At 43.6% G+C, this 16,902-nt stretch overlaps 1 protein-coding gene across 5 annotated transcripts in view; it reads right to left on the bottom strand.

Annotated features, from left to right (window-relative positions):
- The window catches only part of ubr4 (ubiquitin protein ligase E3 component n-recognin 4), a 187,034-nt gene that overhangs the window by 104,485 nt on the left and 65,647 nt on the right, over positions 1–16,902 (bottom strand). For 3 of the 5 annotated variants that reach the window (XM_068017283.1, XM_068017284.1, XM_068017287.1), the window contains exons 37-43: positions 16,744–16,891; positions 12,682–12,915; positions 7,777–7,980; positions 6,824–7,006; positions 5,129–5,287; positions 3,683–3,835; positions 2,171–2,398 (exon numbers count right to left, since the gene is read on the bottom strand). In XM_068017283.1, the coding sequence (XP_067873384.1) occupies positions 2,171–2,398; positions 3,683–3,835; positions 5,129–5,287; positions 6,824–7,006; positions 7,777–7,980; positions 12,682–12,915; positions 16,744–16,891 (1,309 nt within the window). The remainder of the gene's footprint in view (positions 1–2,170; positions 2,399–3,682; positions 3,836–5,128; positions 5,288–6,823; positions 7,007–7,776; positions 7,981–12,681; positions 12,916–16,743; positions 16,892–16,902) is intronic. The other 2 variants (XM_068017286.1, XM_068017288.1) reach the window with 1 other exon arrangement.

Raw genomic sequence — 16,902 nt, 5'->3', positions numbered from 1 at the left:
TTACACCCCTTGCCATAAAACCTAGTTAACCAACAACGATCTTTTTGGCTTTATCTACTTATAAGAGTGTTGCTTTTAATGTCTTATGCTTCTTGCATACCAGATTAGCTAAAACCTAGCAGAGACCCACAAAACATCTGTGGTGAAATTAGTATCTTTATTGCAACAGCACTTCTTTAAATCCCCATCCCATGCCATTCCATCATTCCCATGCCATCCCCCTCATGACATATCCATACCTGTCATATCATCCATATCCCATTCCCTTCTTCCTATGCCATCTCCATCACAACCTCCCAGGCTGTTCCACAACCACCCCCCCATGCCATCCCCCCTCCCCTCCCTATGCCGTCCCCCCAGTCCCCACTTCGCCCGTGCCCGCCCCACTCCAGTGCCGTTCCCCCCTCCCCCCTCCCATTCATGCTGCCTCACCCCTCTTTCCCCCCCACCCTACCCATCTCACCCCGCATCCCCCCACAGTCGTCATCAGCAGCCAAGTAAGCGAGGCTAGGGAGCATCGAGGGCTGAGGTCCAGCAATCCGAGGCCAGGGAACAGCAAGAACGGGGGTCAGTAACCGAGGCCAGGGATCAGTGAGAGCCGGGCGCCAGTAACCGAGGCCGGGGAGTGGTGACAGCCGGAGCTCAGTAACCAAGGCACATGTGCCAGGCTCCGCCCAACAAATCAAATCATCAACTAATCAGAAAATGTAGACAGACAACTACTGAATATTATCTATAACAATAATACACATCATCCACTAAGCACGAGTGATAGTCTCACTGGGAATGTTAGAATGGCTTCATGCATTGAGCACAGGAGACCTGGCAGCTCAAACAATATGACACCAACACAGAGGTAAGCAGGGGCTTGATTTAAAGTAATAGTTTTGTTTGGTAGTTCAATCCTTAACACAGGAGAGGGACAGAGATTGGGATCAAGGCTCTTGCTCGATGGATGAAGGACAGTCTACAGGACAAAGACAGGACCAAAAGGCTCCTCGGTGGTAGCTGTCCTTGTCTGACTATGTACTGAGCAACCTGCAGAACAGACTGCTTCTCCAGGTAATTTCTAGATTAAACAGGACATACGGTTAATAAAGTAACCAACTGCCAGTGCACAGAACTGCCATCTATACGAAGATTATTAGAAAATGTGTACGATCAGCACCTTCCTTTCCCAATTTGATATTTTCAGTTTGTAGAGATAATGGAAATACAACACATGTAATTCCACAGTTTGTGGTACTTAGGAAATCAGCAAATATTGTATGTTTCCTACAACAGCAACTACACTTCAAAAGTACTTAAGTGGCTGCAAAGTGCTTTGGGATGTGAAGTCATGAAAGGTGCTATATAAATGAAGTCTTTTTAAGGCCCGAGTGCTCAAAACAGCTCCGAGTGGCAGCTTGAGCACCAAAATATTGAAACGTTAAAAAAATTTATTGTTAGGATATGGGCAACATATCATAGAGATTCATTCATAGAGTCACACGCAGGTCAGACCAGGCAGGGGCAGCAAGTTCTTTTTCTTGCCAGCCCTAAATTACCAGGTTTATTGAATTCAATTTCACAATGGGGCGGCACAGTGGTTAGCACCGCAGCCTCACAGCTCCAGCGACCCAGGTTCGGTTCTGGGTACTGCACTGTGTGGAGTTTGCAAGTACTCCCTGTGACCGCGTGGGTTTCCGCCGGGTGCTCCGGTTTCCTCCCACAGCCAAAGACTTGCAGGTTGATAGGTAAAATAGCCATTGTAAATTACCCCTAGTGTAGGTAGGTGGTAGAAGAATGGTAGGGATGTGGTAGGGAATATGGGATTAATGTAGGATTAGTATAAATGGGTGGTTGTTGGTCAGCACAGACTCGGCCTGTTTCAGTGCTGTATCTCTCTATGACTCTATAATTTGCCAAACTGGCATTTGAATTTACAATCTCTGCATTGCAAGTCCAGTACCATCATCAGATTTCAAATCCAACCCAGACAACCCAGGTTTAATTCCTAGCCAAACCATTATAGCAGTTGAGTTTCACCACTTCCCAGTTGGTCTGTGCAGTAAGATTGATTCTGTGTGGCCATCGCGAACCAGAAACTAGAAAATGTTACATTTGGGTAGAAAAATCAGACATTTTACAGTACAGAACTCTATGTAAACATGCACATTTTTCCACAGACCTTCAGATCCTCATGCGTGATTTCAAGCACATTGGTGACATAGAATGGTCCATGCTGAGCACTGCTTGCTTCCTCCATCACTTGGGTGTAGATATAACCAGCCGAAGACATGATAACAATAATACTCTTCCCTTCCTCATTAAACAAAAATGTTGTGTCACGGATCTTCGAGCTTGGCAAAAGGAAATAGTACATCGGACTCAAGGCATCAGTGGACAAGTCATAAACCTGCGAGCAGAGGTGAGGACACAACCTGTGAAGGAACTTCATAATGCACCTGACTTTTTACTTGTTAATAATGTTCTGCAGCAGCAGCTTGCATTGCTAGAGCACATGAAATCTTCTATTTTAATTTAAAGCCAACTTTGAAATGAGAACTAAAATCAGTTTAGCCTCTGCAATATAACACAATTTAAGGACAACTGAGCAGACACTTGGGCTCTAACAAGTCTTTTTAAGGATACTTATTTTTTCATATTCTATATGTCCAAATATTACATTTCTTACAGATCATGGTAACTCATACCTTGCAGAGATACACAATTTTCTTACAATGCTAATACTCAGGGATATGAGAATAAGCAAATATAAAACCTCTCCTTGGGTACTGGATCGTAAAACAAGTAGGACCCTTGTCGCTCTAGGACCTCGGTTCAAATGCAGTACTGAGGTACCTTCACTCTTAGCTGCAAGAGTACTTAAAGAAATGAGTCTGAGCAGTCACAACCCAGTTTCTGGGTAGCCTGCAGCAAATTAACCTTTAATTCCACACAAGAGCTGCTGTGGGCTGTAGAAGGATTCAGGGACATGGTAGGGGCTAAAGCCTGGCTACTTGACCCAAACCCGACTACAAAGAACAAAGAACAAAGAAAATTACAGCACAGGAACAGGCCCTTCTGCCCTCCAAGCCTGCGCCGATCCAGATCCTCTATCTAAACCTGTCGCCTATTTGTGTCAGGTTTGGGTCAGGTCAGGTCGAAATTCCGAGTCCAGCATTCAAGCTCGGGTCAGGTCAGGCTGGACAGTGCTTCCAAGAGGTCATGGGATCAGGCTTACCCATGATTCCCCACAACTCCAGTTGCAGGAATAGCCTGCTGCTGGAACAGATGAAGGACATTCGGGTCGAGTCGGGAGCAAAGAAAAATTATAGTGCTCGGGTCGAGTTCAGATTGGCCGTGGTCGGGTCGGCTTTTAATTTTATACCCGAACCAGGCTTTAGTAGGGGCTGTTCTTCTGCCAGTAGGGTGCGCAGAACATAGATCACCCAAAATGTATCATAGGCTCTCCCTGACCCAGGAGCGTCTGAAGCAGACAGTGGGTGGCACAAATTAGAAAAGTTCCATCCTCCAGCCTTGACACCAGCCACTGTAACAAGGGCAACATTTTATCAGAATGGAATGAACAAGCCTTTGCAGCCAGATACGCATCTCCATTTTGTAGTGGAATCTAAGATGATGTTGGAAGAGAAATGTAGAGCAGATAAAACATTATACACTGCTACACCAGCCTTACCTTCACAAAATCTGCTGTAATAATCGCAAGCTCTGTCTGTGACCCTGGCAGCCACACTGCTTTAATGATGAAGTTACCAGTGGCAAGTTGTGGATGGAGAACAAGGTGATCGGAGACTGATCCTGAATTGCTGAATGTCAGAACATGACAGTCCTGGAAAGTGAGGTACATACAGATTATGTTACTGCGATATGATCTATCTATATTAAAATGTTAAATATGGAATTGTCATGAGATGACCCAGAGAGGCAAAGTCAGTGATCTATGCATGACAGTCTCATGCTCTCGAGGAGCTATATAGACTGTAACCAAAATCACTGTCAGTAAGCAATAGCATCCTGTCAGCTAGGGAATGTTGAATGGTACGGTGACAAGAGTTATAAAATAAACTCCCCTCTCCGTGATCACACGTTGGAGCATGGCTCCTTGGTTAACAGCAGTGGTCTGGACCTTAACCAAAGGAGCCATCATTCACATATGAACCTAGACAGTAAGGTCAGTAATACAAAAGCAAAATATATGCATTTGCTGGAAATCTGAAAAAAAAACAAAAATGACCTAAAATGTCAACTCTGTTTCCCTCTCCACAGATGCTGCCAGACCAGAGTACTTCCAGCATTTTCTGTTTTTTATATTAGTACGGTCAGCAAATTACTTGACTGAGCAGTCAACGCAACCAGTCTGAATCTGTCCTCCTTCAATGTCCACTGTCCAGTAGGGATCACTAAAGGGAGTGTTGATCAAGGGGAGACACCTTTCAACAAATCTGATATTCTTCCAGAAGACCAACTTTCCATTCCAGCATCATGATGTCTCTAATATGATGCTCTAAGCTTAAGGTTTTATTCAACATGTAACAGGGCAGTGCTTGAAGTGACGCAGGTAGGTAAGATACGGAAGAACTTCTAGCATACAATGGCCATAACATAACTAGGCTTCAGGCAGTGCATCCCAGATCACAATAACCCACTGTGTGAAAAATTCTCATTTCCCCCGGACTTTCTGCCAATTATATTAAATCGGTGTCCTCTGGCTACCGACCCTTTCGCCAGTGGCAGTTTCTACTTATCAACCTTCACTGCTCTAAGGAGACTAATCCCAGCTTCTCTGGTCTCTCCTGATAATTGAAGTTCCTCATACTTGGTACCATTCTACTTCATCGCTACACCCTAAGGTTTTGACAGCCTTCAGAAACTGGAATGCCTAGAAATGGACAAATTACTCCAGATCAGGCCCAACCAGTGATTGATAATGGTCTAGCATAACATCTCTGTTTTTGAACTCTGTGCCAAGGATCCTGCATTTTTTTTTTTTTTAAAACAGCCGTGTCAAATTGTTCTGCCACCTTCAAAGATTTGTGTATGTGAACCAGATGCAGGGACACAATCCCATCTAAACAAATTCAACAAGAGGTATGGCTTTCTGAAGGTTTCAGACACTACTTACCTTCAGTCCACACACGGCAAGGTAATCCTCATTACATGGATTTCCAGTCAGACTCAGGACAGTGAAAGGAACCGGAGCTGAAGCTAGACGGGTCAGCGTCAGTTTCCGTTTACTTGAATCAGCCTGTTTCAGTAAAGCTGATAGTTGGAGTACTGTGATCTATAACAAAGGGAAAGAAGTGGCATCAAGTCTGAACTGAAGATGGGTTGTATGGATACATCCGTTAACAATGCTATGAAAAATCGAAGCTCCAATCGACTCTCTGTCTGACAAGAAGTCTTGGATAAGCTGTCGATTCCATTCCCCCCCCTCAGCAACTGTCTCAGGTTAAACCAGACTGTTCACGACCTTGGCATCCAGTTGGACCCTGAGCTGAGTTTCCAACCCCACATGCTCTCCGTCACAAAGACCGTAATGTCACCCAGCTCCACCCCTTCTTCAACCCATCTGCTGCTGAACCCCTCACCAATGCCTTTGACAGCTCCAGAGTGTCCAATGTTTTTTTAAAATTTATTTAGAGATACAGCACTGAAACAGGCCCTTCGGCCCACCGAGTCTGTGCCAACCATCAACCACCCATTTGTACTAATCCTACACTAATTCCATATTCCTACCACATCCCCACCTGTCCCTATATTTCCCTATCACCTACCTATACTAGGGGCAATTTATAATGGCCAATTTACCTATCAACCTGCAAGTCTTTGGCATGTGGGAGGAAACCGGAGCACCCGGAGGAAACCCACGCAGACACAGGGAGAACTTGCAAACTCCACACAGGCAGTACCCAGAATTGAACCCGGGTCGCTGGAGCTGAGAGGCTGCGGTGCTAATCACTGCGCCACTGTGCCGCAGTGTTCTCCTGACCTGCCTCCCATCCTACCCTCTATAAACATCAGTTCATCTAAAACTCTGATACACCTGCACTATCTCACACCAAGCCCTGTTCACCCATCCCCCCTGTCCTCTGTTACGTATACTGGCCCCTGGTCTCCCAACCTCAAGTCTGAAAATCATTGTGTTTACTTCCATTCATGGTCTCGCACTGTAACCTCCTCCATCCCTACAATCTCGACCCCTAAACTCTTCGCTAATCTAATTCTAGCCTCTTGTCTATCCCTACAACCACCACTAGCACTGTGCCTTCATTGCCTAAGCCCCAAAATCTAGAATTGCCTCTCCGCCTCTTCACCTATCTCTCCTCTTTTAAGACTCCCCTTAAAACCCACTTCTGATCTAGTTCACCCATCCTAATATCTTTCTTTTGCTCAGCACTCACTTTCTTCTTTTGCCTCTGGGAAGCACCTTGGAATGCTATTTCTACATTAGTGGTTCCACACAAATGCAAGTTGTTATTGTCATTAGTTCAAATCCCAACACAGCAAATTGTGAAACTGAATATTCAATAAATCTAGCAACTTGCTGAATGGCACCAACCAGGTTTGCCTAAAAGTTTAACCAGCTCATTAATATTTATTAGGAAAAGGATGTCGGCACCTAGTCTGGTCTATACATGACTTTAATCCTGCACGTGTTTCTGAATGCCTAGCAAGCTACTCAGTTGTCAAGACAGCTAAATGTGGCCTCATCAATGTTGCTCACATCTCATGAATATATTTAAAAAATCTAAAAAGTGGGTTACAGTAAATTCTGTTCCAAGCAACATTCAAAACCATATGTGATAATGAAACGCACCTTTCCCTTCTCGTGGCTAACAGCCAGGTGCTGCCTTCGGCCGTGGGGAGAGGAAAGGACGCACATTGCCACACGGCGAAGCACGTGTGCACTGATTAGTTGCCGGATTGTCTGCCCTTGGTCCCCACTGTAGTTCATCCGGACATTCTCAAAGGCCCCTTCCTGAGAACCCAGGGTTGGAACCTACAAGGTCAGAGCATTCGATTAGAAGCATCAGAGCATCAAAAACCCAACTTGAATAATTTTAGTGAAAGCAAACTTTAAAAATAGCGGGACAAGAACCGAGAAGCGGGTAGCTTATTTAAGCAAGTCCAGTTAACAGCTCAAATTATACAGAAATCAAACCACTTTTAAACATTCCCACCCCACTTGATTTTTAAAAAAAAGGTGCAATCAGCAAAAGTATTCTAAATGTGAGAAGCAGAACCGTTATGATTCCTCCAACAGCAGTTACTCTACCACAGCCTGCCCGGCAATACTCCATTTTGTAATGTACTTTGCCCCTCAGCATAGTATCACACAACCTATTTTTGCAGCTCTCCTGATCTCTTTATATTTACAGAGAAAATAATGAGAACCAAGGAATAAGGAGGCAGGAACTGTATGAAGTAGTAATAATAGAAAGAATTCTCTAAGCTTCACTCTCACTGAGAACACTAACTCAATCCTGTAACGTGTCACTGCTTTGCAACATATTCTCGATTACTGGTTACGTTATATAAATGTATTATTTATGGGTTTTAGTTAGCTGCTAACATGGTGTGGTGTACTGCGATGAAGGACCAGTGCTAACAACCAATTAATGCGACAGGAGTGGTATTGCACGTGATTTGAACTTGGATGATACTGGAGATTATTTCACTGCATGTTACAGAGGAATAACACAGTTCACATATATTACACAGCGTTACATCACTCATCATACTCAATTACTATACCAAACACTTTCTAACCCTTAACACTCCATTTCCAGTTCCAGGGCGTACCATCAGCTGGTCAGTCATTTCCATGTTCTTCTCCATTGTGTGTAGGTCATCTAATGCCTGCTGGGCCCGGCTGCTGCTGCCAACTGCCGAGGCTTGCTGGAAATTTGTTTGAATAGCATCCATCAGGAAGATGAGCATATCAAGGACTAACCCAGCAGTGGAGCAGCCAGACTAGGGAAATAAAAGAGAAACAAGGTTAGAGGATTGGGAAGACGGAAACTAGCTTCATCTGCCTGCATTAAGAAGGCTGGTTCCTGCAATGGGTGAGAGACGGATCTTTCACTTTTGGGTCAGGATTGAATCCAACCCAAGCTGTTGAGAGGCAAATATCTGCTGGTTGTGAGGATTCAACGTGAAATGAATTTACAGTCTCAACCAAGCTACCAATAACCAAATGGCAAGAAGCTCAGAACTGTGGTTGAGCTGACAGATTGAGGGGTCCAAGCTTAAAAATCACAAAGCTGGTGGACAGGTGCAAAAAATTTAAAAAGGCTAATGGAACATTGGTTTTATCTCAAGGGGGCTGAAATACAAAGGGGTAGAAGTTAAGTTACATGGACAGAGCTCTGGTCAGACCCCATCTGCAGTACTGCGTTCAATTCTTGGCACCAGAGCTCAGGAAGGAATGCATTAGCATTGGAGGGGGTGTAACGCACATTCACCAGAATGATACCAGGTTTAAATCATGGGGACAGATTGCATGGACTAGATTTGTATTCCCTTGAATATAGAAGATTAAAGGGTAATTGAATTGAGGTGTTTAAGGTGATTAAAAGATTTGATAGGGAATGTTTGATGGGACGGTGTAGAGGGTGCTTTTATTTTATATCTAATCCATGCTATTCCTCTCCTGGGAGTGTTTGACGGAACAGTATACAGGCAGCTTTACTCTGTATCGACCCTCTGCTTTACCTTCCATGGGAGTACTTATTGGGAATAAAAAGTTCCATAAACTGAAAGTGGTGTAATTCCCAGAACAAGCTTCTCTAATCTCACTGGCCCAAAATGTCAGAAAAATAAAAAGCACCTTAGGGGTGGGGAGGGGGGGGGAAACTGGTGGACTTGGATATACATATTCATTAAGGAAGGCTGATCTTGTTAGGCACATATTCCTCATTTTGTAAGGACATTGACCAGGCGTAGATCAATGCAATAGTGTCCCTGGAAAACTGACAACTGGAACAGGAAAAAAATCAGTCACTGTAGCTCGGCCTCCTGAAGTTATCAACTAAATTAGCAAAACTTTGTTGGTTTTTCACCTGAGTTCCTTGATTCAGTTACCATTCCAAATGACACAGTGCCAATATTACTGACATTCTGTCAGGCAACACTTACATTTCTTAGCACAGTTCGGTTCAGTTAACACCTGCCCATCGCCTTTATTTTCAAACACTGGGAGGCAGAACTCCCACTAACAAAGTCATTAGGTATGGAGGCACAGGGCACCACCTGACTAGTACCACGGCAGGTTGGAGAATTCAGAAAAACACATCTGCAGTTTATACCAGTCAAATATATTGCAATTAAATTCTCAACACCCTCATACATCAGGGGAATATTTGTATATGATAAATTCCAGCGCCTGGGGAATGAAACACGTCTCTTCAGTCTCAGCCATGCAGTATAATTGCCAATTCTTTTCACACCATCCATTAACTCTCTGCTCTGGATATCAAGTGAACTCTTTGATACAGTTTTGCCTTATAAAACATTAAGGCACAAGCTAGCTCTTTTGGGCAGAAATGCCAAATCACCATAGGGCAATGTTAAACTGGGCAGAAATGTTATCATTTGAAGTCAGAAAATAATTTAATAAAATGTTCAACAGGGTAAATTACTGTGTGGAGACAGGCAGTGCCAGCAACACAGGGACCACATTACAGAAACTGCAACGGTAGCCACATCTTTACAACTCGAGCCAGAAATAAAAATTATAAACTGGCAAAAAGCCACTGGTTTCAAATCCAACACGAAATGAAAATACTTCTCAGCACTGAAATAAATCCCCCCAAAATTAAAAGAACTAAAGATTACTTGAAAATTCCATTAGCCTTGAGCATACCAATTTCAAACCACTGCTCTTCTAAACTACCCTTTCCTCTTCACCGTGCACTTGCACTGATCAATGGCTGTCCAGAAGAGTAACCAGATACTGTACTGGAAAACATCACTTTGAATCCTAGTTACAAAGCTAACTGCTAAAGTTAAACAATTTCCACTCAGACTGCAGTGGTCAAGAGAAAGATCCACCACCACCTTCTCAAGGCAACTAGGGATGAGCAATAAATGTTTGCCTTGCTGGTGACAGTCACATCCCGAGAATGCACTCATCACTTTGCACTTGTCTGCTGGAGAGGTGTACTGGTATCACACAAGGCGCCTTCCAGCTGGAAAGGCAGGTAATTCTTTCATGGTAGAGCTGATTCCACTGCTTGGACCTTTGTATGTTGAATGCAAAAATGACAGCTTTCAGAAGTGTGTGGTACAGATGTTCCTTGAGCTTCAAAATGTCACGCTTTAGCCGCAGAGGCCAATGCGGCTCATGAGATGATAATTGCCCATCTCAGACCTAGTCCTTACAGGGCCTGGATTTGTTAGGCTATATGGCAGGATTGGAATTTCACGAACTCTCAATTCAGTTTGGTTCCAAATGAAATTACAATTCACAAAGCAGCCTCACATACACGCAACCTCTAACACAGTAACCTCCCCTCCCTCCATCCGAGACAGCCAGACACACACACATCCAGAGCCATGCCCACACCCTCCCACAGGCATGCCCACACTGTTAAGACAGTGCTTCTATATTTTTGTTAAGTATTTTTTTGAGGACTCATGTATTTTAGAATTATGGACATTGTTTTATTTGGAAAAACTGAAAAAGGATACCATGGATTTTTTTTTCCACTTGGGTCACTGCAAGGACAGAAGTCTTGTTTGAAAACAACATTTACTGGAAGTCTCCTGTGTTCAGATAAATACCCAGCAGGGACTTTGTGACTTGGGAGAGATGTTTACAGAGAAGTGACAGGTCAAAATTTATAGCGGTCAAGAGGCTTGACTCTTGAGATATTCTTTTTGGTTTCCTTTTGGACAGCGTGTTGGGGTCTGAACTGTTTTGAAGGCAGTTGGAGAAAACCAGCCAAGAGAGCAGCCACCATCAGCTCAACCTCTTTCATCTCTTTGAGAACTTCCTGAGAATCAATTATAAGAAAGAGAGAAAATGATGCTGCACTTCTCCTGAAAAGCCTGCCAGAAACCCCTGATCCCACATTTCTCCTAGAAAGCCTGCCAAACTGATCCTCAACGTTGCCTGAAAGGCTCTAGAACGATCCTAGTGACGGCCATCTACGCATATTTGGGACGCCAAACCAAAACGGGAAAACTGACATCTTTCCATATCTTCCCTTTTTTCTTGAAGAATTAACAAGTATTTGGCCAAAGTATTCTTTTTTGTCTTTTTTTTTTGACCTCTGCAGAGAGAATCTCTATTTTTTTGGTTAATCGGTGTGTGGTGTGCGTATGTGTGGTGTGTGAGGGGCTAAAGTAAAAGGGAACTTTCATATTTCAATCTGTGTATTAATGCTTTGCTTTGTTACTGGTTAAGTCTTGTTTTATAGTAAACTGATAATTTTGTTGTTTATTAAAGAAATCTGGTTGATGTATGTTATTCTGGGATAAAGAGTAGAGTATATGATTGACTGCATCGGCAACTGGGCAAATATTTAAATATATGTTACGACCTATGGAAAAGCGGAACTAGAAAAGATATAACCTCGGTCGTAGCAACACCCTCCCACAGCCACACCCCATCACACAAAGCATAAAGGATCCTTGGCTATATAAATAGAGGCATAGAGTAAAAAAGTAAGGAAGTTATGCTAAACCTTCATAAAACACTGGTTAGGCCTCAGCTGGAGTGTTGTCTCCAATTCTGGGCATTACACATTAGGAAGGATGTCAAGAGGGTGCAGAGGTGTACTAGAATGATATCAGGGATAAGGGTCTTCAGTTATGCAAAGAGACAGGAAAAGCTGGGATTGTTTTCCTCAGAGCAGAGGTGGTTAGGGGGGAGAAGGTACAGCTGTTCAAAATCATGAAAGGTTTTGTTAAACATAAATATGAGAAACTTATTCCTACAAATGGTGGAAACAGATTCAGTCATAACATTCAAAAGGGATTATATGCTTATTTTGTCAAAGCTATGGGGAAAGAACAGGGAAGTAGGACAAATTGTACCAGCTCTTTCAAAGAGCTAGCACAGGCATGATGAGCTGAATGGCTTGTTTCTGTGCTGTAACATTATTTTCACCACAAAGTTTATCCCCTTCTCAGAAGGTGCTGAATCTTGTTAGGGCTTCATTTCATGGGTGTTAGCTACCTTTTGCCATTCGTCCTGTGAACCTGGACTGTGAGTGTTGCTGAGCTATTCCACCAAAAAAGGCAAAGATGAACCTAATCCCGCCCTTATCTTGTGATCACATGCAATTTCCAGGAGGTATCACTGGGAAGCAATCAACAGCAGGAACCCTTGTTGATCCCACATGCCCTCCCCTGTCCCAGGTAACACAACACAGCATAGATCAGGGAATCAGACCTTCTGGTCTGTACAGGTCAGCTGATTATCTAAGCCACAGGAGACCTGCAACATAAAGTTTACATCGCGATGCAAAGCTCCTGAATGCGTATATAAGTAAAATCATTGTTTTTGAAATCCTTCAAAATGAAACCAAGCATCAAATGAGAATACCAAACAGCCGTATAAACTTTAGAAGGCAATTGTCTGCAGCAGGAACTCACTGATCAACTGATTCCACAATAGCATGCTTTATGAGTGAGACTTTTGTCTCAATTCACACGACGCGTACTCACCACCTGGCTCTGCAGCTCCTCCCTGCAGCCGTCGATCTGTTTACACAAAGTACTCTTCTTTGGCTTGTCATCCTCACAGGTCTTTCCATCTGCACTCATTACTTTGCATTTATCTGCTGGAGAAGTGCTTTGGTGTCGCAGGGCACTTTCTGGGACACGGGGCTCATTCTGGAAGGCGGATGATTCTTTCATGGTAGAGCTGATCCCACTGCTTGGACTTCGCTTTACCAAAGCCTGCAGAAACATCAATATTAAAGATCTGTTAACTGCCTACAAAAAGGACCCACAAAAAGAGCAAGTTAGAACAGAGGTGTCCAAACTGCAGCCCCTGGGCCCTCACTACTCAGTCCTATCTCTATTGACATGTTAGCTCATTCTATTTGAATGTTATGTGCCTGCAGGTTTAGAAAAGGTTGTTTTTAGCGCTGTCATTTATTGGTGGATAAATCCTAAATTAGACACCAAGATTTGTTAGTGTCAACTCAAGCTGAGAGAATGAATAGGGACAGGAGTTGACTTTTAAATTTAGCCCCAAAACTCTGTCCCACAACTACAAAAGAATAATGTACAAGTCTCCAAAGTTACACTGTCTCAGACATAATCTTTGCTGGGAATGAACACAAGGCTGGAAATGTACTTACAGTTGAAAGTGATTAACCCAGTTTCACAGATTTATTCACCAGGAACAAGACAACCACAGTAGATAGTCTGAAGAAAGTCCACACACAGCACTGGCTGGTAGCAGAGTGGTGACACTACAGATAAAACTCCTCTTCAACAGACCCCTGATCACACAACATGAATCGACATCTTTTAATAGCTTGTGATTTTTTTTTTAATTTAATTTTGTAATATGAATCACCTGAGGAAATGGCCAGAAGGAGTTACTGAACCCAACTCTAGTGGGGAAGCAAAACAAAATCAGTATGTAGTGACTTGGGGTACATCAGCAAGCCACCTCTTTCAACTGCGAATATCAATCCTGCACTGCCATATTCAGCAATAGTATAAGCCAGCCCCCACCACCCCACCATGATACCATTACCATACAAAAGCTTAATTTTCCCTCACCAATTTCCTTCCCTCCCTTCCTAACAGCGTTGATTCTTGCTGGTGTGTGATTCTAAAGGCATTGCTTGCCCTCCAGTACTTCACTCATTCTTAAAACAACAGCGCACAAGACAGTGGCCATGGGGACCATCCATGCCAAAGCCAATCCTGTCCATATTAAAAATTCCCACACGCACCTGATTATGATCCTGATTGAGATCCTTGGCTAGTTTTCCCTTGGCCAACCCATGGGCTCTAAACCTACCGTAGACCTCCCATTACGACCCACACTGTCCTCAACTAACTGGGCACAGGCTAGGGAAGTGAACCTGTCTCAACTACCATGAGGCTGCTGGCATTCAATCTTTGAAATAAAAGTGATGTTGAGTTAATGTTTAAAATCAGGGATATAAAAATAAGATTCCAACATTAAAGGTCCTATATTTAATGTGCACATGAATAAAAACTTTAAGAGGCAGTGAGCACCTGACTCTCACTTACAACTTACATGCAGCAAGAGCTGGATAACATTCATGCTTGGGCTGATAAGTGGCAAGTAACATCTGCACCACATTAGTGCCAGGCAATGATCATCTCCAAAAACAGAGAATCTAACCATCTCCCCTTAACGCTCAACAGCATTACCATTGCTGAATCCCCCACCATCAACATCCTAGGGGGTTATCTTGAACCAGAAACTTAACTGGACTAGCCATATAAATACAGTATCTGCAAGAGCAGGTCAGAGGCTGGAAATTCAGCAAAAAGTAACTCACCTCCTGACTCCCCAAAGTCTGTCCATCATCTACAAGGCACAAGTCAGGAGTGTGACAGAATACTTTTCATTTGCCTGGATAAGTACAGCTCCAACAGCACTCAAGCTGCTCACCATCATTCAGGACAAAGCAGTCCGCTTGATCGGCACGCCATGCACCACCTTCAACATTCACTCATTCCGCCGCCAGTGCACAGTAGCAGCAGTGTATACCATATACAAAATGCACTGCAGCGACACACCAAGGCTTCTTCGACTGCACCTTCCAAACCTGTGACCTCTGCCACCTAGAAGGACAAGGGCAGCAGATGCATGGGAACACCACCATCTGCAAGTTCCTCTCCAAACCACACACCATCCTGACTTGGAATTGTATCAACTTTCCTTCACTGTTGCTGGGTCAAAAACCTGTAACTACCTCCACAAGTGCACTGTAGGTGTACCTACGCCACATGGACTGCAGCTCATCACCACCTTCTTAAGGGCAGTAGGGATGGGCAACAAATGCTGGCCTTGCCAGTGGTATTCATATCCCATGAAAGATTTTTTTTAAACCGTCAAATTTAAATATCTATTTCAAGCATGATTGAAAATCTATCTTCAAAAATGGCTACATTTAGTAGCGCTATCAGCTGCTAAACATGAGCAGCACTGTGGGTTTCTGGTTCTATGGCTGTGTACATGTAACAGACAGACAGAAACAGAGGGGCAGAAATTGAAAGAAACAGACACACACAGAGGAGCAAGATGACTTGCATTCATATAGCCCTTGAATGTAGTAAATGGCTGAAAGCACTTCAGAGAGGTAGACACTGACTATTAATAAAAGGAGTGGGGGAAAAGAGACATGTTTTAAGGAAGCTTTGGAAGAGGGGAGAGCAATGGCAAAATGGATCAGTTTGGGGACCAAGAGAGTAGGTGCAAAGGTACTGCAGGCTCTGACACAAATTATAGAAGGGCAGGAGTTGCACAGACCAGAGTTGGAAAACAAGGGTACAGACTGCAATGTTGGGCTGCAGGAAGATGCAGAGGTACAATTATGGAAAAGATTAGGTAAAAACTGAGTGGAGAATGAGTAGCTCATGGAAATCAGAGAGGACAGGAATGATGGGTAAGTTGGGCAGGATGAAGACAGTGGAATGTTGGGCAAGTTCGAGTTATTTAGCTGTCGCTCAACAGGGAATTGAGGAAGGATGTAAGAGAAGTCAGGCCCTAGAACCATGAAAAACATGGATAATGTCCTGAGGAATAGGAATGAGGTAAGCATGGAGGTGGGTGATGTGGGGCTAGAAATAAGTTGCCTTGATGGACATATGGGAGTTTGAAGCTCAGCTCGGCTTGAGTAGGACACAAAGATTCGGAATCATAGTTTTTGGCCTGAGAAAGCATCCAGAGAGGGGTGAAACCAGAGTGAGGGTATGAAGTTTTTGGCAAGAACTGAACAGGATGGCTTGGCACAGTAGAGCTGACTGTCATCAGAATACATAAGGAAACTGACTCCATGTCTACAGTTAATCTAATCTAAAAGCAACATATAAATGTGGAAATTGAGGAATGAAAGATAGAAATGGTGTACTGTCAAGGTGATCATGGGGATCAGGAGCATAAGCCTATGCTGGAGGTCTACTGGTTTTATTGAAACAGGTGCAAGGAACCAAGACAGGCAATCCTAGAGGGATCCAGCAGAGGAAAGGTAGAGGGAATGGTCGACTTGGGAAAGTTTGAAGAGAACATAGATTGTGCAACACAACAGGCTTCACAGAGAATGTTATTGACCAAGGTGCTCGCACTGCCATGGACAGGTATGGAATCACACTGAAAGGGTTTGAAACAGATGTGCTGGGAAAGGTAAGCACGGAGCCAGGTGGCAACAATGTATAAAGAAAGCAACGGGATTATTTGGTGGGGTTGGGGGGGTGGTGGTAAGGAACACCGCCCTCCCCGTTACCCCCCAGGGGACGGACACTATACTTCAATGGTATTACTCCAGTCTACTGATCATGTGAAACCCATTAACCATAGAAGCTGCCCATCAACCTAGAAATCCACAGCTCAGGCCACCCTCTTCCAGGCAGCAGAAGTAACAGTGGGTTTTAAAGACAACAGTGAACAAGGATACAAAATGAATCTGAAATGCTTCCCCAAAACTTATTTGCAGGAACACTGACTAGCAGATGCTGCAATGATGCTACTCGGTTTCCTATCTCCCTTCAATACAAATTCTTTTCATCACATACTTGACAACTCCCATCTTCCTTTGCTCCACAGTCACAGAAGAATGATCCATACTTGGCATAAGAAATCTCATGATCCTTGTGACAGACTTTAGCACAAATGGTACAAACTCCCACTCCTTCTACCATTTTACAGGTGTGGCAGTGATACCTGAAAGAGGT

The sequence above is a fragment of the Heterodontus francisci genome, chromosome 37 (assembly GCF_036365525.1).
Source record: "Heterodontus francisci isolate sHetFra1 chromosome 37, sHetFra1.hap1, whole genome shotgun sequence".
Classification (NCBI taxonomy): domain Eukaryota; kingdom Metazoa; phylum Chordata; class Chondrichthyes; order Heterodontiformes; family Heterodontidae; genus Heterodontus; species Heterodontus francisci.
Note: the sequence above shows the minus strand (reverse complement) of the source record. Positions and strands in the feature narration are given on the sequence as shown.